We start from the raw sequence: 21959 nt of genomic DNA, 5'->3' as shown, positions 1-21959 counted from the left end.
GTACCTAAGCTTGAACTGGGCAGGCAGGATTCCTGATTTTTCAACTTCTGCATTTTCCAGTGGCTTGTTATGGCATTCTGAGCAAATCAATTCACTTTCCAAACTGTTTTGTCTATCTGTAAACTGAAAATAATAGCATGCTCTTTTTCAAAGGGCTATTGGGGAATTAGTATTTATACTATGCTTCAGAGATACAGAATATTATAGGAACTTTACATTTTACTATCCCCTTCTGTTATCTTGTCTTTGATGCCCAAGAAACAGATTAGTAAATTATCGTGGGAATTCAGTGTGCAACCATTTTCCTCTCCTCTTTCCTACTAGACCGTTGTTTCATGCAGAGTTGTTTAACAACTCTTGTTTTCTTTGCTTGGTGCTAATCTGTCAAGTTACACTGATCAAGGAGCTTCCACAGTGAGCTTCTGCCATGAGTTCTTCAGCAGCTTCAGTCTCGGTGCTTGCATGAGCTCTGTGACCTCTTTGCGTTCCTGTGACCTGTTGCATTTGGTAGACAGAAGGAAGAAAACACTGGCCCTTTACTGCAGCTGGGCAACAGCACCTCCTAGGCCTGGTATAAAGGAATCACCATTCAAAAAATATGCTTCCCACGTCTATCTTTTTTGGAGTAATGCCTCTGTTTCTTGTGCGGCTAGTTGTATCAGATGCATACTCTGCTATATGATTAAATTGGTAGTCATGCCAATTTAGGAGTGTTGAAGAAAAGGACACTTGAGTGGTCTGTATTTCTTTTTCATGGCTTCACTTTCCAAAAGAGCTGAAACTGCTGCTTTGTGCACTACCTGACACCCAATGTATTCTTTTTTCTTTTCCTTCTCTGTTTTCAGGTGCTAAATGATACGGAGTCATCTACTGACAAAGATAAAATAGCAGGCCTCCTGACAGAAACATTTTCCTTAATGAAGAAAGAGTTGGACTCCCTGAAGCATGAGGAAGAACTGCCAAAGGTTAAGGAGGTACTGACAAAGCCACAAGATACTGCTAGGTCACTAAATGACAAATGTGGTGCCAATCTACCAAGTCCCAAGAGTTTAGGAGACGAACAGACATTAGCTTTGCTGGAACAGTACTCGGAGTTATTGTTACAAGCTGTGGAACGACGCATGGACAAGAAACTCTAAAAGCGGTGTCTTTCAGGTGTTTGTGAATACACAGAAATAATCCGAAGAGGAGGACCACAGAGAGATCTTCAGACCAATGCTGTCATCACACTGGTCTAGAGCTGGTGGGGTGACCTTTATTAACTGATTTCCTCAGGCCCCTACAGTTGGCTTGCTCTAATTCTTAGGAATGTGCTGGACACAATTTTAATGCTTTTTTTTTTTTCCCAGTCGTCTTCAACTTCCTGTCTCTAGATTGTCTCTAGACAAAATTCTGAAAGAGGAGTTTGGAGAAATTGCCTTGAAATTTCTTCCTAGCCAGGAGATCAGGGTGTTTGGCACCTAAAGAAACAAAGAAAATCTCATTTATCCAAGAACTTCTCAACTGCGGACTGAAAACAAAGGAGTCCAAGTGAAGCTGATCCCTTCTCCAAAGCTCTAGGAGAATCAAGAAGCAGACTTTTTATGGGTTTATTTATTAATTTATTTTTTTCTGACTGTTGCTCTGTGTCACGTTTGTGACCAATATCTATCCTTTAACAAAAAAATGTCAATCTCTTGCCATATCCCAGCGAGGAACAATCCCTGTATTATAAATCTCCAAGAGGGAGACAGGCTGGAGTGTCTGTGCAATTAATGAACTGGTTTCTGCTTAAATTTTGTCTTGCTGTTCTTTCTTTTCCTTCCATAGTTTATTACTTGGAGTAATTCTGCTGTTGTTATGACTACTCTTGTCTGCTTTTTTCTTTGTTTCACAAGACAGTCCTCATACCTGTGTTTTATCTGCATTTGCCTCCAGGGGGAAGACTCCACAGCCCTTGGGCCAAGCTTTGGAGTTTGCCTAACAAATCCAGTAGTGATATTTTTAATCTGGAATTTGATATTACGTTGATGTTCTTCTGCAGACATTTTTAAAAGGGGGTTATATACAAATAGGAAAGTTCATTTCGGCCACCTTTCACATTTAGGAATTGGATATCAACTTGGATGTTATCTGTACTGGGAAATTTGGGGATATGATTTATTTGTGGAGAGATCACACTGAAAGCCTGGTTTCCAACAGCGTAACTCTGGATGTGAGAGATCTTCAGTACAACCGCTCATCTGTATGAGTTGTTGATTTCACAGGCTTGATAGAAGAGCTTTTTTCCTTGTTGTTCCAGGAAAACAGAATACTTACATCCCAAGAGAGCTGGGATTCTTGTCCATTTTCTAATTCTGTTTCAACTACCCACAGAAAATGGTTTTCCAAGAATATACCAAAATATTTTTTGAATGTGATTATTGCCATTCCCACCCCCAGCCTCTCTTCATTGATTTCTTGACTGACATGGAAAATCATTGTTTCTTGCGTTTGTGTGTACAGTATTCTTCTCACCTTCTCTAAGACTATGCCGCCAACTTTTATTTATTATGACTTAAAACTGTCCAGTGATATTTTATTAGTCAACAATAAGCTATAAAACTAACAAAAAAAATCCCCCATGATGAACCAACAGTAAAACTCTTCAGTACCTTCCCCTGTAATTCTCACTCCTTTCTACAACCTCCTAATTTACTTGTGTTTATTTTAAGGCAGAGCAGTGTGCTTCTTATTTTATACTCCCACTTTATAAAACTAATGCAAGTAACAAGCTTTCATGTGAGTGAGAGAATGCTAGCTTCTGTGGCGTTCACTTAAAGGTAGCTAGACTGCATCAGTTTGTTCTGTGGGCTGAAAGCTTGTAGCAGTCTTCTTTCATTTTGCTGTCCTGGCTGTCATCTCTTTGAAGCCCTATGGCACTCAGAAATGCAGTCTGTTGATTAACTTTGCTTTTTCTTTCTGTGACTGGGGATTTGCAGTGCAGCCTTTTTTACTACTGGGCCAGCCAGACTGGTGTAGGGTGGTTTATTTCTTCAGTGTAATCCAGGGCTGAATAATCTGCAGTTGTCACTGTTACCTTGCCTGATCACTGCTGCTCAGTGCTTTGCAATGTGGCAGTATGCGGAGTGCTTTCAGAGCTTTCCAACTGCTTTTGTCCCTAACGTAAATCTGCCTCATTGAGTATCACAGGTGTCCTTGCTAACCTTTCTTTTGGTGGACTTGTACTAAAACTTCAGAAGTGGTATCTTCTAGTCCTGTCTCATCATTGTGCTGTGCTGAACTGATGCGTGTGCTGGGTCCCATAGGCAGAGAGGTTTTTAAAAAGACAAACTGAAAAGTACAGAAACTTTCTGTTGGTTTCCTTGAGTAAAAAGGTGTGCTGGAGGTGCTATAAGTGAAGTGTCCGGTGGCAGTTGTGCTGGGCTGTGATGGAGTTAGTGTGAGTCAAACTTGCTTTTGGGACGATTAGTTCTTCCTTTTCAGACTGTGAACGTATATGTCCTAGTAACTTCTTGCTCTGCTGGGACCTCAAGACACTCAGGTAAAATAGCAGCCCCTTCAACCCAGGTATCTATTGGTACTGAAGATTATGATTTGAGAGTTCCTTATTCTATTTCCTTGTGCAGTTTTATTATCCATTTCATTATTTCAATTATGAGGTAGTGGCAAAAACGGCCGGAGAGAGCCAGTGGTCAGAGCGAAGTTCACATCGAACTAAAGGACAACAACAACCAGTGCAAATGGAATAGTGATATAAAGCAGCGCTCCTTGGAAAGAAGGTGTGTGAAGCAAATAGGATTTTTAAGCTGATCAGAGTAGGTTTTGCTTCCTGGAGTGGATTTTGCTTGGGCATTGTGGCTGCATGCAGGAAACCAGAGGTAAATTCTGACTGACATGATGGTAAAAGAGGCACCAGGCAAGTGGGTGGGCTGACAGAGGGTGGTTGTGTAGTTTAAAGTAGAATAGTATATGTAGGACATTCAGAAAACAGTAGAGGTAGAGATGGTCTTGGTCCAAAGAACATTGTTTGGCCAGTAACCATTTAAGATAAAGTACAGAAAAGCCTCAGGAAAGTAGATTTAGGACGGAGGTGGTGATCTGTAATTGCTGAATGAATCCAAAAGTGTTTTTAAGAATGTTCTATCAGGCTTCTTGTTTCCTTGCTTGCTGCCCTCTAAGCAAATGTTTATTAAAAGGCAAAAGAGCCAGCTGCTTGCCCAAGGTTCGGAAGTAAAGAACTGAGAAGTTCAGTTGAAGAGCTGCTAGTGCCACAAGTGTGTTGATGCTTCGTATTTGAGATGAATGCAACTGTCTCTTTCCTGCTAAGTTCCTATTGTAGCAGTGGGGCATATTCCTAAAAAATCCTAGTTTACAGTGCGGAGCACAAATGGGATACATTTTCTTGCACCTTGTAAATGTGGTTTGTTACAGGCTGGCAGTTAGGCCAGACAGAGAAACGTGGAATAGTAATAGCTTAGAAAGTGAGAAAGTCTTTGGGAGGAGGTGGTTAGCTTGAGCCTATCCCTCGTACTGGTTTGTGATCCCTCGTACAGGTTTGTGTGGGTGTTAGAACAGATACAACCAGACGCCTGTACTAAAACGAGTTGTTTGTTTAGCACAGTCTGTATTAAGAATTTACTTAGATGCTTTTTGTCCTCTCATACCCAGCATTTCTGCTCAAAATGAGAATTGTGTATTTTCCCCCACCTTGCTTATGAATAGCATCGCTTTGGGACCCTTGCTTTGCTTGTAGGCCTCTGAGGTGGTGCAGGGGGAGGGCAGCAGGTGCAGTGTCCTTCCCGGGCAGCGGCTGCAGCCTCCCTCAGGGTACCCAGGCCGTGTGTTTACATGGGTCCTTTGCTTCTCCTGCCTCCTCTCTCAGGTGTCTCCTTTCTCTTGGCTCTCCCAGGTGACGGTTGGGGCAGGCCTTGGGGCTCCTTCACCAAAATCTCCCATTTTGTGCAGAATCCATCACACCGTTATAGAGAAACCCTCATTCTCTGGAGCAGAAACGTACAAACTTTTAATTTTTTTTTTTTTAATTTTTTTTTAAAGAAAGGATATGTATATAATTATATATAAGAAAAAAAAATACAGTTATTTAAGCACTATTGGTAAATTCATGCATGTATATGGTGTTTCCCTTCCTCTGTGCCACCCCTTCCCTTGGATGTGCAGCATCCAGAACACTAAATGATACAAACCTCATTAAAACAAGCGACTGGTGCTGCCCGCGGGTGAGCAGGCGCTGCGTTCTGTGGCTGAGCTGTTCCATACAGTGTAGGTCGTGGGCTGAGCCTTGCTGTAAGGATGGACAGGCACCGGGCAGCAACACTAGGAATAAGCCATGTCCTCTCTGCATGTCGTGGGGGCACCCAAGAGCTCTGTGGGTGTCAACCCAGCCCTTCTCCTTCACCTGTTTAAAATGGGGGGGGGGGGGGGGAAATCTATTCTCTTGATTTATTTATAGATGTTTTTATACTTCTCCCTCTAAGTGAAATAATCCACGTGAATGTCCTTTTTCTGGATTTGTAAAAATAAAAACCTTTTTTTTTTTTTTTTTTTTTTTTTTTTCTTTTCTTTTTTTTTTTTTGCACTGCGCGGCGCCCTGTGCGGGAGCTGTTTTTAAACTCTGTATTCATTTGTATTCCGTGTCTTAGAAGTGTTTCAATAAAAACGTGCTCATTTGGTACAGCAGTGCCTGCCGGGGCTGCTCTGGATGGGGGGGCGGGCGCTTCTCCCCTCCGCCGGGGGCGGGGCCTGGCAGGCGGCGCCGTGCGGGGAGGCGGCGCGGCATGGCGGAGGGCGCGGCGCTGCGGGCCGTTCGGGGCTGCCTGGCCGCCTTCCCGCGGGAGGCCCGCGGTGAGCGCGGGGCCGGGCCCTGCAGATCGGCCGGGGGGAAGGGGCGGGAGGCCGCGGGGCGGAGGGGGGTGTCCTGAAATGTTGGAGAGGGGCCTTTTCTACGTGACCTCCCTAAAGCAAAGCACCGATCCATTGCGGTATCTGCGCTGTCGGCTCCCGTAGCACGCTTCGGCTCGCCACGTGGTGCAGCTCTCGTGGGACCCGGGCCTTGTCTACGGGGACCGCCTGGCACCGAAGTGCTCTGCAGTAACATCTATGGCTTTAAACAGAGCGACTGCGGCCCCGGGCACCGCTCGCTCTTGGTGGCTGGGAGTTGGAAGCCAGTTAGCTTTTCTGACACACTAAAACTGCTGCTTGTTTGCTTGGACAGAGCTGGGGTGGATGGAGTCTGTGCCCTATCTCGATAGGCCTCCGTCCCCGCTGGAGTTCTACCGAGAGTGGGTGAGCCCAAATAAACCCTGCATCATCCGGAATGCCATTGGCCACTGGCCAGCGCTGCGCAAATGGACCTTGGCATATCTCAGGTATGGGAGGGCTTCCAGGCATGGCCCAGTGGGAGCTGGCCTCCATGAAAGGCCTTTTGTGCTCTTGTTTGTGTTGGTCAGTTACCCCAGTGTCCTGTGCGGGTCTGTACGAAAGCAGTGTTCACTCTTGGACTCGCCACAACATTGGAAACAGGAGAATAGTTTTCATCATACAAACACAGTGCCCCCAGCAGCTCAGACTGAGTAGGAAGGGCAGGATTGTGGCTGTGTTACCAACACCAAGACAGACTGACCTGTTCGTGACCTACTGCATCTTGGCACAGCTCATGGACGGAAGGAACCAAAGGGGCCCCTCTTTCTACCTCTGCTGAGAACCAGGGAGCCTCTTTTGGGGCTCACCTGTTAGAGATGGGAGAATTCAGAGAGGCAGGACATATTCCCCTTGCCTTGACTGCAGAGAGCAATTGGAACAGGCTGTCAGCAGTAGAAAATCTTGCCCAGAGACACCATGAAAAGTCAGGTTTCTTACTTCTGCTGTCCATGGAGTGAGCTGTTGTCGTGGGTTAGCCTAAAATCTACCTGCACCCAAGACAGGGGGGCAGTCGGCCCGCAGGCCGCTGGCCCAGAAGGAAAAGAAAACAGGGAAAAGGAAATAAATACAGCGGCAGCGATCTAAGGAGGCACACTATTTTACTAAATACTATATCGGAATACAGAATAACACAATATAATACAATATAATTGGAATTAAAGCTAACGAATCGAGTAAAATAAGAGAGAGTGAGTCCCGAATCCGAGAGGCCTACTGTAACTCTAGGCGAAACGGCTGGAACGCTCCCACACGGCTCTCCCCCTGGCTGGCAGGATCCAAGAGCGCGAGTCCAGCACTGAAGTGAGATTATATAGTCCTGGTCATTTGACTGACCGTGGTGCTCCCTGGGACATGTAGTCTTCTTTCTGTGAGCAGCAGATTCGTCAAAATTATCTATGCTTAACATGATGTTATGATGTGGAATACTGATAGCAAAATTACAAAATTGCAAAACCATGACAGCTGTTAGAGTAAGTAGTGTCCATAGGAGTGAATGAAGGTCTGGCTGTAAACTTCTGGTTTATTTTGCAGGGAGGTAGTGGGCCGCAAAGTAGTGAGCGTGGCAGTAACACCAAATGGTTACGCAGATGCAGTGTTCCACGACCGCTTTGTCATGCCAGAGGAGCGCCAAATGCCTTTCATGGACTTTTTGGACATTGTGGAGAAGAAAGTGACCTCTCCCAATGTATTCTATGTGCAGAAGCAGTGTTCAAACCTTACTGAGGAGTTCTCTGAACTGATCTGCGATGTGCAGCCCGATATACCATGGATGAGTGAGGCTCTCGGTAAACTTTCTGTTTCTCCTATGCTGACTAACATCTGCTGTATTAAGCTTTAAAACAATCATTCCACGTACACGTGGAATGAGTTTCTGTTGCTGGTTGCCACAGCACAACCTGATTTCATCTCCTCAGAAAACTGAAGTGGTAAAATAATCTTAGAGCAATTCTGGTTTTGTGTTTGAATTACTCCAAAATCAGCGTCTCACTTTGTTGGCACCATCACAGTGCAAAAATGCAGTGAGGGTGCTGTGCAGCACTTCCTTCAATATAGTGGCTTTTTTTTTTCTGATTTAGAGTCGTGTTTAGACATGAATTTGTGCCTAACAAATGAGTGAACACACAGCCCCACCTCTTCACAATTGCGGGTGTCTTTTCCTATTGTTGTGGCTCATCCATGAACTAAAACTCAGGGCTTCAGGATGGAAAAATGAAGGGCTGTAACCATGAGTTTGGTGTGGGGTAGTAATGCATTATGAAGTTTGGTGGGTGCTATGATGGCTTCTCTTGTGGAAAGGGGTTAGTGTTACTTACAGGGTGCTGTTTGCAATGGAGGCTGTCACAGTTAGGAAGGAAGCTGAAGGACAGAAATAAACCAAGTTGGCAGAAAATAAGATAAAATCCTTGTCAACATGACACTTCAACTTGCTTTCTTGTTGAGAATGTTTCTCTGTTCCCTAACCATATAGGGAAGAAGCCTGATGCTGTGAATTTCTGGCTTGGGGAATCAACTGCTGTGACATCTTGTAGGTATTGTATGGCACTGTCAGTCTTTTTTATGCTTTCAGAACAGGGTTAAGTGGACTTGGTGTGCATCATGCAAAGCACTGATGATTTTTGTCCTCTCAGTGATAAGACCTAGGTATAAATACAGTCAGATCTTTCTGCATGACTTCACGTGATATTGTCCCACACAGGTTATTGTGACCTACCTTGTGTGTTACTGATAAAGGGGTTTGGAATGTTCTTGGTTGAGTACATTTGCTACAACATTATATTATTGATTTCCACTCCCAATGGTCACAAAAAAGAGGAAGCAACCTGATGAAGCTGGCACTGCTGTTATACTATTGTTTCTGATGTAGAGAAGGAAAGGGCACGGTGTTTTTTTCTCTCTCTCCACATCTCTTTTTTTTTTTTCTCTCCTCAATCTTAGTACATAAAGATCATTATGAGAACTTGTACTGTGTGATATCTGGAGAGAAACAGTTTCTACTGCATCCACCGAGTGACCGTCCCTTCATTCCATACGGTACTAAATTTCTATGCTTATGTGTCTGAAGGCTGGAAGGGGAGGTTTAAATACTGAAAGACATAAAAATGAAAGCAGAGAGAACCTGTTTAAGCAGTGTTGTTCTTTCCACTGTGTACAGAAATCTATTTCATAGAGCATGTGGTTTTGTAAGATAGACTTTATTCTGAGGTCAGGTTTTCACATCCTATGTAGGTTCACTGACATTGCTCAGAGAGGTTGTGGATGCCTCATTATTAGCATTATCAGTATTAGATCTGGAGATTATACTGCTTCTATTTTGCTTACAGCGTTGTCATATGATTCATACCTTGTAAAAAAAGATACTGTTAAAAAACGGAGTGGAGTGATGCTTACATTTGGGAGCTTACAGTAAAAGAGTGACTGTCTTTTTGGACAGTCTTTTTTCTAACTCCTCGAGGGGTTGGAAAATCATAAGCACTGGAAGCAAAGCAGCTTGCACTATCTGAAGCAGGTAATAGGGTAAAATTAGAAGTGTGAGACTAACCACAAGATGTGAATAACTGTGAGGGCTATCTGGCTAGACTGATTTAAGAAGAAAACAGAAAATAGAGCGCTGTCTTTTTTCTTAATTGTGTGTGTGTGATGTGCCCTTCTATCAGTGTCTCTGAGTACTACTCTCAATTGTACTATTTAATTCCTTCTGTAATTCCAGAGCTCTATCAGGCAGCAACTTACAAAGTGTCAGAAGATGGCTCATTTGAAATTGTGGATGAAAAGACTGCAGATAAGGTAAAGATGACACAGAGAACACAGTCAGTTTGTAAAGTAAAGCTAGATTTGGACGCTGCTGAGCTAACTGAGGTGTTTGATAGGTTTTTAGAAGTTCTTCATTATTTGAAAGAGTAACCAGATTTTTCACTTGTATTTTGTTATTTGTAAAGGATATCTGGTTTCCAGGGGGAAAAAGACCACACATTACTGCACTCCTGAAGCCACCGATGTCATACATTGTCTGCCTTGCACCAATCTGAAATAGATCCAGTATAGGACGTTTTAGTGAATCAACAGTAAAGAAATTGTTTTTGCTTTAAAACAGTATCACCCAGTTCAATAATCCATACATGTCTCAGTGAATAGATTGTGGCTTCTTAGTTGTAACAATATGTACTTGATTAGAATGTACAGACCTGGAGGCGCTTCACAAAGAGTCAGTGTCTTTTGTCTCGTTAGTGCTATGCACTGATGCTACGGCTGAACTTGAGCTGGGATGTTTTCTCTGTTTCCAGAGTGGTGCTCCTAGGAACTCACAGAAGCTTTCTTGTAATTCACTGAGGTGCGGTGCTTGGGTTTGTGACTGTTGGGCATAGAAGTTAATGCAGGCAATGGGGATGTGCGAGCAGGAAGAGGGATGTTTAGCTGTCAGGAATCAAAGCAGATGAGAAACTTGAAGAAAAGAAGGAATTCCTAAATTTGTAAGGCATTTTGAATGTTATGCCACAAGATTTAAATTTGATACCTGACATTTAGCAGCTTTTCCATAATGAGAAACACTTCACTGAAGGAGGCAGATTTTTGCATCCTTGACCTATTCCCGGTTGCAACACGTCATGTTTTTCTAGGCAAAATACCTGTTGCATAACTAGAAAGTTTAGCTGTCAGTTGTTTTACTGGAATCTTGCTGGAAATGCTTGCCAGGGTTATTGTCATATAACATGCTCTTGCTTCTAGGTGCCCTGGATCCCTCTGGACCCTTTGAACCCAAATCTGGAACGATATCCAGAGTATGCTCAGGCAAAACCTTTGCAGTGTACAGTGAAAGCTGGTGAGATGTTATACCTCCCTTCTCTCTGGTTCCACCATGTTCAGCAATCACATGGCTGTATAGCAGGTAAAATACATGGCTTTGCCAGATACCTTTTTGGACTGTGCTGGGTGTGCGGGTAGGTATCACATAGCAAAATGTAACCGGTACCAAAGGTCCCTACAAAATCATCTGCCTCCCTTCAGGAAGAAAGAAAGATCTCAGAAGAAGCTGGTTCTGCTCTGTGCCGTGAAACTTAACTTCTTGCAGTCTGTTTTGGGTATAATCTTTAGGATTGTCAACAACTGTTAGGGATGTGGCAGAAGAAAAGACTTTGTTAAATCAAGAGAATGAAAGCTAATTCAGTTTTTGTTTATGATTCAGAGGAGAGTATTTGGTTGCCTAGTCTGCTAACTGCAAATTTAAGTACCTTTCACAAAGGAACTGCATGTAGTGAGTGACATCAGCATGTCAACACAAAACGCTTTGGAGAAAGGAAAGGAAATCAGAAAGTGTGAGTTTTAGGCATGGATGTAGACACGATGTGAAAGCCAGTCCATGGTTATGTGAGCTGGAATCTTCTCTGACTCTGTCTCTTGCCTTGCTAGTGAGCTCATGCTTCTTTTACCTTTCCCCTGTGCTTATCCAAAGTCTTGCCTTCTCTTTCTTTGTAGGCTGTGTCTTCATCTCCCTGTTGTTTTTTTTTCCCCCTCCTTTTCAAGAATGCTTCAGAATTTTGAGTGTTGCGAGTGAAGGAGTGAGGATGGGTGGGAGGCAGTATGAAGCATTATCATTATGTCCTCTATATTTTGCCATGTTTGCAGAAGCCTTTTTGCTACCCTTTAGAGTGATCCTGCCTGCCCAGACAAAGTAAATACAGTATTGTGAATAACAACATTAGTATTTGTGCTGCAGTGCAAATATTGGAGGCCATTTTTTTTTCAGCATCAGTGATACTGTGACAAAAAGACAAACTATCTGTAAAGTAGTATTTCCAATTGCTTGTTTTCCCCAGTACTGCTGCATCAATCCTTAAAAACTGCCTAGAAAAAGTGGAGCTGTTTCCAGCTGAAAGCCTCTGGCCTCTCTTTTATTTCCTGTCTAACAAATACTAAAGGGTTGCCATGTTTATTTGGCCTTTTGACTGTTAACTGCACTGCAGTCTGTATGTGGTTTCAAAGTCAGTGTTATCTGGATTTGGTCCAGGGAGAGTCCAAAACAAATGTATATTCTTCTTCAAGAACCATTGGTACAGTATTAGACTGCTTGGCTTATTATTTTTTAGCAGACGTTACACCAATTTAAAGTGAGACACAGAATTATAGCACTGTCTCATTAACAACCATTGTGAAGTAATGGTGAGTTTGCCATCTGCTACATGCTTTTTCTAAGAGAAGTTTCTATCTAGATATTAAACTTTGCAGTGCATTTGCTGGTTTTGGTCAGCATAGAAGCAGAAATGTGTTCGCATAGAGTTTGCCAAATTTTTGCTCCAAGGAATTCCCAGTATAGAGTCTGAAGAGGAGTTAGTTTGGTGAAGACAGAGTTGCACTGGCAGCGCTACTGAAGAACTCAAATGTTTGCTTACCTTGTGTTTGGCTGTAGTCACAGTTCTGCTCATTTCAAAGTTTGGTCAGTGAGAATGGAAAACCTCTACTTAGCTGAGCTGCCTAAAACTGTCTGTAAACATGCTTGCAAATCATTACATTACAGCTTTAGGAATGCCTTTTATTTCTTTTTTTTTTCTTTCCTCAGTGAATTATTGGTATGACATGGAATATGACCTAAAGTACAGCTATTATCAACTGCTAGATTGTCTTACAAAAGCTGTGACAGTGTTATGACAGAGGTGGGACACTGGAACTTGCAGTCTTTCTCTCTCGTGTGATGCAGTTGTCAGTGTCTGTGACTGGAGTTGGAGCACGATACAAGTGAAAAGAGCTAAGCACTGAATTATCCTCAGCAACATCTGTTGGACAAACCGTGGCTATTTTGCTTGATTTCAGAGTCTTGGGTCAATTGGCCAGGTTTTCTGGCTTGTAAGTAGAAGATTTGGCATCAGAATTTTGAGATCTGTGCATATCGCTTTGGTGATGGTGAGCAAAATAAAATTCGAAGGGAAGGAATCTGGGTTTTGGAAATCCCTAAATAGAAACCACGGCATTCATTCACATCTACAGGTTGTTTTCCTAACAAGCCAAACAAACAAGGAAGGATCTGCTCTGCTACCCCTGTGTGCATCAAGCTGCATCGGTCCAACACATCTATTCAGCTTAAGTCCAATGGCCTGTCTGGTTGTGTTTCATTAAGTTCAGTGGCTGTGGTGTTTTGATGGTGAGAAATTACAACTTCTGCAATAAAAGGTCAGTTTATAAGCTTACATTGGTACTAATTCTGACATTTTTCAAACAGTGCGATGCATGCAATAGTCTAGAAGGACATGGATAGGACAGTGGTGGCAGCAGTCCCTGTTAATCTATGTTTTTGTTACCTGTTTTGATTTCATTTTACCTATTTAAATGTAGCTTCATTCTCTCGTACCCTCAGTGGTGGTTTTAGAGTTCCTTTTGCCAGTAAATCTGGATGTCACCTGTGGGCTTGTGACAGGACATAGTTTATCAGTCTGTGGGGAGTCGACTGGGACATTCTTTATCACCAGCCTAACACACAGTCAGTCAGGTTGTGTGAGCCAGGAGCCTGTTCCCGTAGCCTTAATTCAGCTCCGTATTTCCACTAAACAAGTTGAGACCACTCACTACATGTCTGAGACCTGCAGGGCAGGAATATGAGGCTATTAAATAGACAGATATTGTTGTTTAGGATTGGTGGAGGTTGGTATTTATCAGCCAATCTTCAAAGATTCATTAGAAACATCAGGAAATGTATTTTACGTGTGTTGGTCAGGAAAATACGGATTCCCTTTAGAGAAGGTTGACTGCTGTGAAGAAAAAAACCCAGTCTACAAAGACAGCTGACACAAGACAATTTGATTGTCTTTTTTACCATTTGAGGTGCTGGGTCATTAGTTTAATCTTTATATATCCTGAAATAAAATGCACGCCAGGAGGAACCGTCAACTTCTGTCCCCGCAGGTCATTTTGTGCAGGACATCTGAGACGATGTGTTTGGAGCCGAGCGTAATCCGAACTACACCTCCCAGCAGCCCTTGCCTGCTGGCTGGAGGAAGCTGTCACCGTGCTTCCTTCTGGACTTTGGCAGATTTTAAGCCTGGGAAGCTGCAGGCTTCCGACATTCCCGTTTCACACAGCTTGAGTCTCTCCAAAAAGCAGCAGGCTCCTCTCCTCTCCCGCGGAGCTCAATGGCGGTGCAGGTGACCGTTCTGCCTTCTCCCAGGTGTCTGTTCGACGACCCCGTTCAGATCCGTGTGACCGGACTCCTCCCGCGGCAGGCAGTCACACTCAGAGCCTGCCTTCTGGATGAGGGTGGGGAGCTCTTCCAAGCCCACGCTCGCTACAGGGCTGGCGACAGTGGGGAGCTTGATCTGACCAGCTGCCCAGCGCTGGGGGGCAGCTATTCTGGAGTGGAGCCCATGGGATTGCTGTGGTCTCTGCAGTCCAAAACGCCACATAAGCGGCTGGCAAAGAGGAACGTCATGACCCCTTTCTGTGTAGACTTGGAAGTGTATGAGGGGCATGGGGACATGAGCCAGTTGCTGGGAAAATGCACCCATGAGCGGTATTTTTTAGGAGAGGGAGTGAAGAGGATTTCAGTCAGAGAAGGTCGGCTTAGAGCAACTCTCTTCCTCCCTCCTGGTGAGTTGTAATCCTAATCCCGTTCTGGCTTTCTGTGTGTTCCCTGTGGCCTCTGGATACACTTAGCAACCCAGAGTAAGGCCCCTGTTAATGGTTCCCTTAGCTGGCAGTAGGGTGAATTCACCTTCGTAATTAGCAGAGAACTGATCACTGGGGAGAGACTCTGGAAGTCAGTTTCCATACTCTGTGCTGCTCACAGAAATGTCTGAGATAATCCATAGGGGAGACTTGCAATGATATAGCCTTAAGGAAATAGTACTTGTCAGCAACACTGATTGTATGCGTGCCTGAGAACTGACATGTAAAGATTCAGAGGATGATTTCCTTTTGATATCTGCTGATCTGATAGATTTTGAGTGGTTGCTACTGGAAGGACACCTCTAGAAACTTTTCTCTGTGAGTCTGTATATATATATATATGTAACTATGTGTATATGTATACATATATATATATATATATATATAACTTTCATTGCAGGACCTGGACCATTCCCTGGTCTTATCGATTTGTATGGATCTGGAGGAGGACTTGTTGAATACAGAGCAAGCCTTCTGGCTAGCAGAGGCTTTGTGACTCTAGCCCTGGCTTACATGGCCTTTGAAGATCTTCCTGCTATGCCAGAGATTCTCGAACTGGATTATTTTCGGGAGGCTATAGACTTTTTGCAGAAGCAGCAGCAGGTAGGAGACAAATCATGGTACTCTTCCTACTGGAAACTATTCTCTAATTTCCTAATGCAAAGTGCTATACATCGCTGCGTGTAGCTGAGTTTCTGAGGTGAAGAGGGAGACAGCATGTCTGAAAGACAGTACAATCTTAAATGGAAAAGAATGTGCCTCAGCTCCAGTTTTGCAAATAGTTGGATCACTGCTTTGCAGAGCACCTTATGGCCGTCTGTGGAGTGCTGTTATGCACGCCAGTATTTGTACATGATTTATATCAAAACAGTTCCTGGATTATTGCTGCTTAGGCAGATTATATATATATATATATATAAAATATATATATATATATATATATATTTTTTTTTTTTACAAGATTTTAGAAGAGAAAAAAATCCATTGACTTTTTCCACTATTTCTGAGATGTAGGTTCTTGACTCTGACCACGTTTCACAGAGCAGTAATAGAATGCTGTAACAACAGAATCTCTTGAAGTTGCAGCATGGGAGAATATGCCTTGTTTTATATGCTGGGGTTGTATTTGAGGAAGTACCTGGAATGGGAAAAATACTTTTATAGCAATATATCATTTAAAGCATAAGAGACTAAGTATAATTAAAGCTTTGGATGGAGTGCTACTTAATGTGGTGCTCATTTAACAAAACAGTTGTTTTCTAGCACATGGATACCAGGGATTTGGTCAGATTTGAGAGCAGAATTCAACCTTGCTGTTTGTGTTGTTTCTCGTAGAGCTGTGAAACTTCCAGAGTATCTTACAGGACCAGGGTGCATTACAAGATCAATTTGTTGTGAAGAGCCTTCACTATATTTAAGTTAATTTAAACAGTTGTTGAATTTATTCAGCCTCAAGTGTAATGGGCTTTGTGTGTTCCAAGATGTAACAGAAAATAACAGGTCAGCTGTAGCTGAGTTTGAAAAAACAATGTCAAGAAAGACGATCAGTGCAAGTAAACCTATGGAAGAGTGTTTTTCCACAGGGGGCCTGAAGAGAGAAGATTAAGGTGAGTTTCTGGAGGCAAGAGCAGTAAAATGTACAGCACTGAGAGGAAGCATCAAGCCAGGATGCTGAAGAAGCCAAGAGGCTTTGTGTATGAATTTAACCAGGAAGAAAAAGTGTTACAGGGGAGGAAATACTGAGGAGCTGTTGAATTCATAGTCACTCTTATGAGGGGATCAATAAGGGAGTGATAGTACCCAAACAGAGAAAGGAAATGGGTAAAAAAGATATTTTAATGAGATGAGGTGTGAAGAAGCCGAAGGAGAGATATTATGCCAGCCCAGGATATGAGCAGTTGATAATGGCTGTTTCATAACTGTCTTTCAGGTGAAAGATTGTGGAATTGGTGTTTTGGGCTTGTCTAAAGGAGCTGATCTAGCCCTTTCCATGGCCACATTTCTACCTGGCATCAAGGCAGCTGTCAGCATATCTGGAAGTGGCTTTAATTCTTTCATTCCCCTAAGGGGAGATGGCTTCACTATTCCTGCCCACCCATACGACTTGGGGAGAATGAAGACCAGTGAGGAGTCTGGTCTTATAGATTTTTCGGATGTCCTCGTTGATCACAGAGACCCAGCGACTTGGGATAGTCGCATTCCCGTGGAGAAGTCCTTGGCCAAGTTCCTCTTCCTGTCAGGGCTGGATGATAAGAACTGGAAAAGTGACCTCTACTGCCAGGATGCTGTTCAGCGCCTTCATCAGTGTGGACGGAAGGTGGAGTTTTGCTCCTATTCCGGAGCAGGGCATCTCTTGGAGCCGCCATACCTGCCTCTGTGCCAGTCTTCAATCCACAGAGTGTTTGGGGTGTTTATACAGTGGGGAGGGCAGTGGAGGGAGCATGCCAGAGCACAAGAAGATGCCTGGCACAGGATACAGGCCTTTTTCTGGAAACACCTGATGAACTCAGACATTCCTAAGAGCAATCTGTAGTGGAGGTATTGCTGTCAGCAGTGGCGGCAGGATTAGTATTTCATTTCTTACTGTATTAAGTCCAAAATCTTCCCAAGTAATTTCTCATTTTTGAGTTTTTTGAATACTGTCTTGCCCCCATGTGCAGTGTAGACTGGCACCATCTGATCTACCGGTATGTCAGAGTCATCAGAGAAGACCCAGCATGGTGATATGAAGGCTGCATTTATACTGAGCTGGCTTTGCCTTCAGTCTCTGTCCCTCTCCCCTTGCAGCAGAAAATACTCTTGAAGGGGTGTCCTCCATTGAATTGCATTACACCTTTAATTAAAAGAGATAAAGACTGAGTTTTTTTGGAGTAATATATCAGCACATGCACTTACCTTTCCTCTTGGTATATTATTTGCTCACATTTTTATAGAAAAATGATGCTACATTTTGGATCCCAGCTGAGTGAAGAGGCACTCTTCTCCTTTATTCTGAAGTGCAGCGATAACATTTGTTTCTGATACTTCAGAATCCAGAAGAAATGAATCTTACTGAGGTTACACTGGTGGTATCTCCTGCTGATTCCAGATATGCTACATGTCAGGCTGAAGTTTACACTGCACTACTCAATAAATATGTCTGTGTGTCTGCACAGTTTACTTGAAATTATCTGAACAAAGGCTTTGACTGTCTTAATGCCTGTAAATGCACAGGCAGTGATCCTAGTGTAGTCATAAGCTATCTCTCTGCTTGTCTGAAGAGTTCCTATGCAGTTCTTAACCTCTTTTATCACAAAGAGGAGGGGGAAAATTTGTGTAGGAGTTTACACACTGCTCAAGATTGGGCGTGATGCGGGTGTTTTAAGTACCTGCTTTTGGATGCTGAAGCTCAGTTTATTCCTGTAATCCCATTCTGACCACAGAAGGAAGTAGAAGATGGGTATCTGTGTTTGAGGAAGCAAAACCTCATCTTGGAGAGAGCACAAATTCCTGCTGAGGGGAATTCCTGCCCCCAGGGAGCCCAGGTCCTGCTGAAGGCAGGATTGTAGCCTTGGTTCCTCAGGGAGCAATGCTTGGGCCTTAAAGGGCTGTGGAGTCTAATGCAGTATATCTGATGTAGAGTGTGCTCTCTCACATATTTCCCATTTCTTGCCCCTTCCTCAGAAGGTGAGTGAATATTGCTCAGCAGGGATCACTCTCTCCTAGCCACCCATACAGGTGATCTATGAGGATTTCTGTTACTACCTCTTCATTTCTGTTTGTGCTCTGTGTGTCTGTATCCTGCACAAATGGCAGCTGGTGAATGGGTAGGACCCAGCAGAAGAGCAGTGTGTGTCAACAGGGGAATTCAAACACATTTGAGCAGTTCAGTTTGGATAATTGGTCATTCTTTTCTCCATCATTTTCCTGTTTTATTGAAGTAGTCCAAAAAACATCTGTGTCATTCATCCAGGTTTGTCTCAGGCTCAGCATGCTGTGCTAGGAGGTTTTCAGGGAGATGAATGGTTTATTTCTTTTGTTTTACTGAACACAGTGAGGCTTATGCAGTACAGTGTGTTCTGTGATGCACCTCACATCTGTTTTAATCCCTTCTGAAATGAAGACGTGCTTTCTCAGTCTTCAGTGGGCAGTTTACAGACCTATGTTTTGAATCACAATGTTGTGAGCTGTTGAGGAAAAGCATTTGCTTTCACTATGGGAAACTACTACTAAAGGAAAAATACTTTTCATCAGTAAATGTACAACATTGTCAGTGTTGCTTTCATACAGTCTGTTACGTTGCCGCATTCAGCAGTCTCATTCAAGGAGAACAGTGTTGAAACGAGGTAGGGAGAGCTGCAACGTGACTCCATCGCTGATGGTAGCACAGAGGACCTCTTTGTTTTGTCACTTTGAAATCAAAGCTTTGGCAGCCAATTGAAAGCTCTTTATTTACCACATGGGTGGTGACTGGCATGAACGACTGAAAAGACTGATTAAGCAGTAAAAAGACTGAAAAGACTGATTTAGCTGAATCCGTGCCATATTCAAACAAGAAAATATGTCAGCTGGCTCAGCTGTGCAGGGTACTCTTTTTAAATCAGCTGGCCTTCTCAGAAGTTCATGTTTCAAAGTTATCTTAAGGAAATAGAATCTGGAAACCAAAGGGAGTCTAATATCAAGTAATTGGAAGTGGCCTATTTTCACTAAAATGCTTATTCTGCATTGCTTTGCAGAATGCTTTAAATTCTTAGCATTTCTTCTGCTGAAGAGGTAATTTAGACGGGTGGGGCTAAGATTACATTTTTATGAGTTGGAGACTAAGATTCTACTGATGGCAGCCTGTAGAGTCAGGCTGCCTTGTGTAGTTTCTCCAGGCTTGCAGCGTATGGACAACATTATTGAAGGATGACGGGGAAGGTATTTTTTAATGATTGGTTATTGATCTTTAAGCTGCAAAAGAGAGCCCATGCTAAGCACAACTGATAGAACTAATAAAACGAAGATGATGCAGAAATCTTTTCTTGTAATTTTCTTGTAACTGAAAAGTGCTTCAGATGAAATAGCACTTCAGAAGGCTCACTTGAACAAAAACATCTCAGCTCGATGCTTGCAACAGTCCTGCTTTTATATAGTGCTGTGTCTAATAAGAGAACGAGAAGAGCTTCATAAGAAACTGAGAAGCAGTTGCACATGTAAGCAGTTACGAATACATTTGTTAAAAGGGAATGATACATCTTGCACTGCTCTTTTTGGGCAGTATCATTTCCATAGCTCATTTGTAATTGGGCATTATAGAGGCTGCTGACTTGTCATTGCATTCTTTAAGTTTTCCTTCTTTGCTCTGGTTGAACTTGTGGTCTCCCAACGTGAAAACTATCCCAAAGAGAATGTAATTGCTGTGACAAAATCCCATCTGTGATTTGAATTTTTTTAACCCTATCTCACCCCTGAATCTGACATAACCCAAAAGAATGTGATCTGAGCGATGTGTCACACATATAGCTTATTATTTTAAAGTAGTTGTCAGTGAAGTAGGCCACAGGCTCTTTGCACGCTGTGAGACCTTTGGATACAGCTTCTTTTCATTGTGGGTTTTCTGTGTCACAATGCAGTTTTTCTTTGTGTGGCTCCATCTGACTCTAAATAGCCCTTCAGAAAAGGCTGCAGGGACTCTTGGTCAGGAACACCAGTTTGAAATGATTTGAGCACTGCATGAAGCAATGAACCCTGTACTTTTCAAGGCTCCTTGAGAAATCTTATAAAACTGACCTTTCTTTCATGGGTTCTTTTCCCATACTTTGACAGATCTGTTCTTAGGTTCTGTGTAGTTGACAAAGGAAGAAAACCCTTGAAGCTCTTCAATGGATACCTAAAAGTACCAGGTACGATTATTTGTACGTAAGCTAAAGCTGATCCTGAAGCATTTTTGATGTATGTAAGGTGTAACTCAAAGGAAACTGCAGAATGAGTCCAAATGTCTTTATTAGAGAGAAGTGAACCACAATTACAGGAAAGATAAAAACTGTATCTGTACATTGTATCTGTACATTGAGGCCTCTGCAAAAGTAGCGAATATTGGAGATCTTGGTGGAATTTTACTAAGAGCTGCACTGAACAGGCAGATTTCAGTGAAAATGTGCTCCTGTTACATTAGTAGTTTCTTACCAAGGAGAAGGAGCATCCCTGCATGGCTTCTGCAAGCAGGGTTGTTTGTCAGCCAAAGAGTGAAAGGAATGGAATGAAAGATGAGGATATACACTGTGAGGTGTAATTGGAAGTGGCCTTTCCCCATCTGCTCTTTCAGTTTCCTGTGTGTATCTGGAAGTCTGAAGATGATCAGGGACTTTTCGTTTTTTAAATTCAAGGCGTACTCAGTGCTCTGTAATACATTACCATATCATTTGTTTTCAAGCTGTAGAATAAAACAACTTTTTAAGGACAAAAACATTCAAAACTTTGACTATAGTAATATTTTGCTAAGAATTTTGTAATGCAACCATTTCAGGGGGGAAAAAAAAAAGCCCATCCTACACTTTTTAGTGCTTTATGTATGTAATTTGGAAAAGGAATCTGAGCTCAGCGCAGAGAAAGTGACATTTTGCTTGAAGCTTGGCTAGAAGGAATATTAATGTTTCCAATGAACTAACACCCTTTGTGGTGTTTCCTGGAAAGCAACACGGTCATCCAGGACAAAATATAGGGACGCTAAAACTCAGTGTTTTTCAGAGTAAAAAAAAAAGTTGTTTGTGAAAGATATACAGAAAGATGTGCCCTGACTCGAGATACCGCCTGGAGAAAATTATTAACAAGTTGCATTCTATTAACTTAGGCTTATATCTTTATCTCATAGCTTTTAGTTATACTATAACTAGTCCAGCTGATTCTGAACTCTGCTGCAGTAATCAGGACCAAGGGTTGGCTCAGAATACAGGCTGTTTGGAGCAGCCATTAGTGTCACACTAGCAGAACATAGATATCTGAAGAGCATCTTTGTTCGTACCCAGCCTGCTCAATTTTCAGTTTCTGTTGCTAGAACTTGCAGCTCCAGGAAGATCAGATTGCCTCTTCCTGAGACAATGAAGGATTACTTCGGTAGCAGTGCAATTTGTACATAGTGGTGTATGAAAGTGATACATTTTGCCTTCGAGACAGAAGGGCTGATCTCTCAAACTGCTATCTCTGATGCTGAGAATTTACTTTGCATCTTGGGTTGATGTTACTTTGAATACATACGCTGTTCGTGAGTTCTGGATGCTAAGATTAAGGATTCAAGCACTAGGCAGGGTCTTACAGGTCAGTGCATGACACTGACAGAATCTGAGAATGATGGTATGAGCTGGACTCAGTGCATTTGGCCTGCTGACCAGTCATTGGTCCTTGCCAGCAACTGTGTGAGATGAATACCAATC

At 42.8% G+C, this 21959-nt stretch overlaps 3 protein-coding genes across 4 annotated transcripts in view; all 3 read left to right on the top strand.

Annotated features, from left to right (window-relative positions):
- The window catches only part of MAPKBP1 (mitogen-activated protein kinase binding protein 1), a 92642-nt gene extending 86966 nt beyond the window's left edge, over positions 1–5676 (top strand). Inside the window, exon 31 of the mRNA XM_072337677.1 lies at positions 846–5676. Coding sequence (XP_072193778.1) covers positions 846–1139 — 294 coding nt within the window. The 3' untranslated portion in view covers positions 1140–5676. The remainder of the gene's footprint in view (positions 1–845) is intronic.
- A 66-nt stretch (positions 5677–5742) lies between these two features.
- On the top strand, positions 5743–13080 carry JMJD7 (jumonji domain containing 7). 2 transcript variants are annotated; one of them, XR_011903674.1, is made up of 9 exons: positions 5743–5844; positions 6215–6368; positions 7453–7706; positions 8390–8446; positions 8857–8952; positions 9629–9705; positions 10645–10804; positions 12473–12813; positions 12898–13067. XR_011903674.1 is itself a non-coding variant. In XM_072337394.1 (8 exons), exons 1-8 carry the CDS (start codon positions 5778–5780, stop codon positions 12559–12561), a joined length of 954 nt encoding a protein of 317 aa, XP_072193495.1. In that variant the 5' UTR covers positions 5743–5777; the 3' UTR covers positions 12562–13080. The 2 variants fall into 2 exon arrangements, 1 of the variants encoding a protein (XP_072193495.1); XM_072337394.1 differs by having other exon boundaries at positions 12473–13080.
- Positions 13081–13919: 839 nt separating this feature from the next.
- Positions 13920–20424, top strand: LOC140252555 (acyl-coenzyme A thioesterase 1-like). The gene is made up of 3 exons (XM_072337393.1): positions 13920–14490; positions 14969–15171; positions 16499–20424. Exons 1-3 carry the CDS (start codon positions 14037–14039, stop codon positions 17099–17101), a joined length of 1260 nt encoding a protein of 419 aa, XP_072193494.1. The 5' UTR covers positions 13920–14036; the 3' UTR covers positions 17102–20424.
- Positions 20425–21959: the final 1535 nt, after the last annotated feature.

The sequence above is a fragment of the Excalfactoria chinensis genome, chromosome 5, assembly GCF_039878825.1.
Source record: "Excalfactoria chinensis isolate bCotChi1 chromosome 5, bCotChi1.hap2, whole genome shotgun sequence".
Lineage (NCBI taxonomy): Eukaryota > Metazoa > Chordata > Aves > Galliformes > Phasianidae > Excalfactoria > Excalfactoria chinensis.
This window is presented reverse-complemented; position numbering and strand designations above follow the sequence as displayed.

Excerpts from the sequence above, each read along its gene's own strand:
- JMJD7 (XM_072337394.1), top strand. The coding sequence starts at position 5,778 with ATGGCGGAGGGCGCGGCGCTGCGGGCCGTTCGGGGCTGCCTGGCCGCC. Across the intron at positions 8,447-8,856 it reads ATCAACTGCTGTGACATCTT|TACATAAAGATCATTATGAG; the intron begins GTAGGTATTGTA and ends CCTCAATCTTAG. Across the intron at positions 10,805-12,472 it reads ATCACATGGCTGTATAGCAG|TGAATTATTGGTATGACATG; the intron begins GTAAAATACATG and ends TTCTTTCCTCAG.
- LOC140252555 (XM_072337393.1), top strand. The coding sequence starts at position 14,037 with ATGGCGGTGCAGGTGACCGTTCTGCCTTCTCCCAGGTGTCTGTTCGAC. Across the intron at positions 14,491-14,968 it reads AACTCTCTTCCTCCCTCCTG|GACCTGGACCATTCCCTGGT; the intron begins GTGAGTTGTAAT and ends CTTTCATTGCAG. Across the intron at positions 15,172-16,498 it reads TTTTGCAGAAGCAGCAGCAG|GTGAAAGATTGTGGAATTGG; the intron begins GTAGGAGACAAA and ends ACTGTCTTTCAG.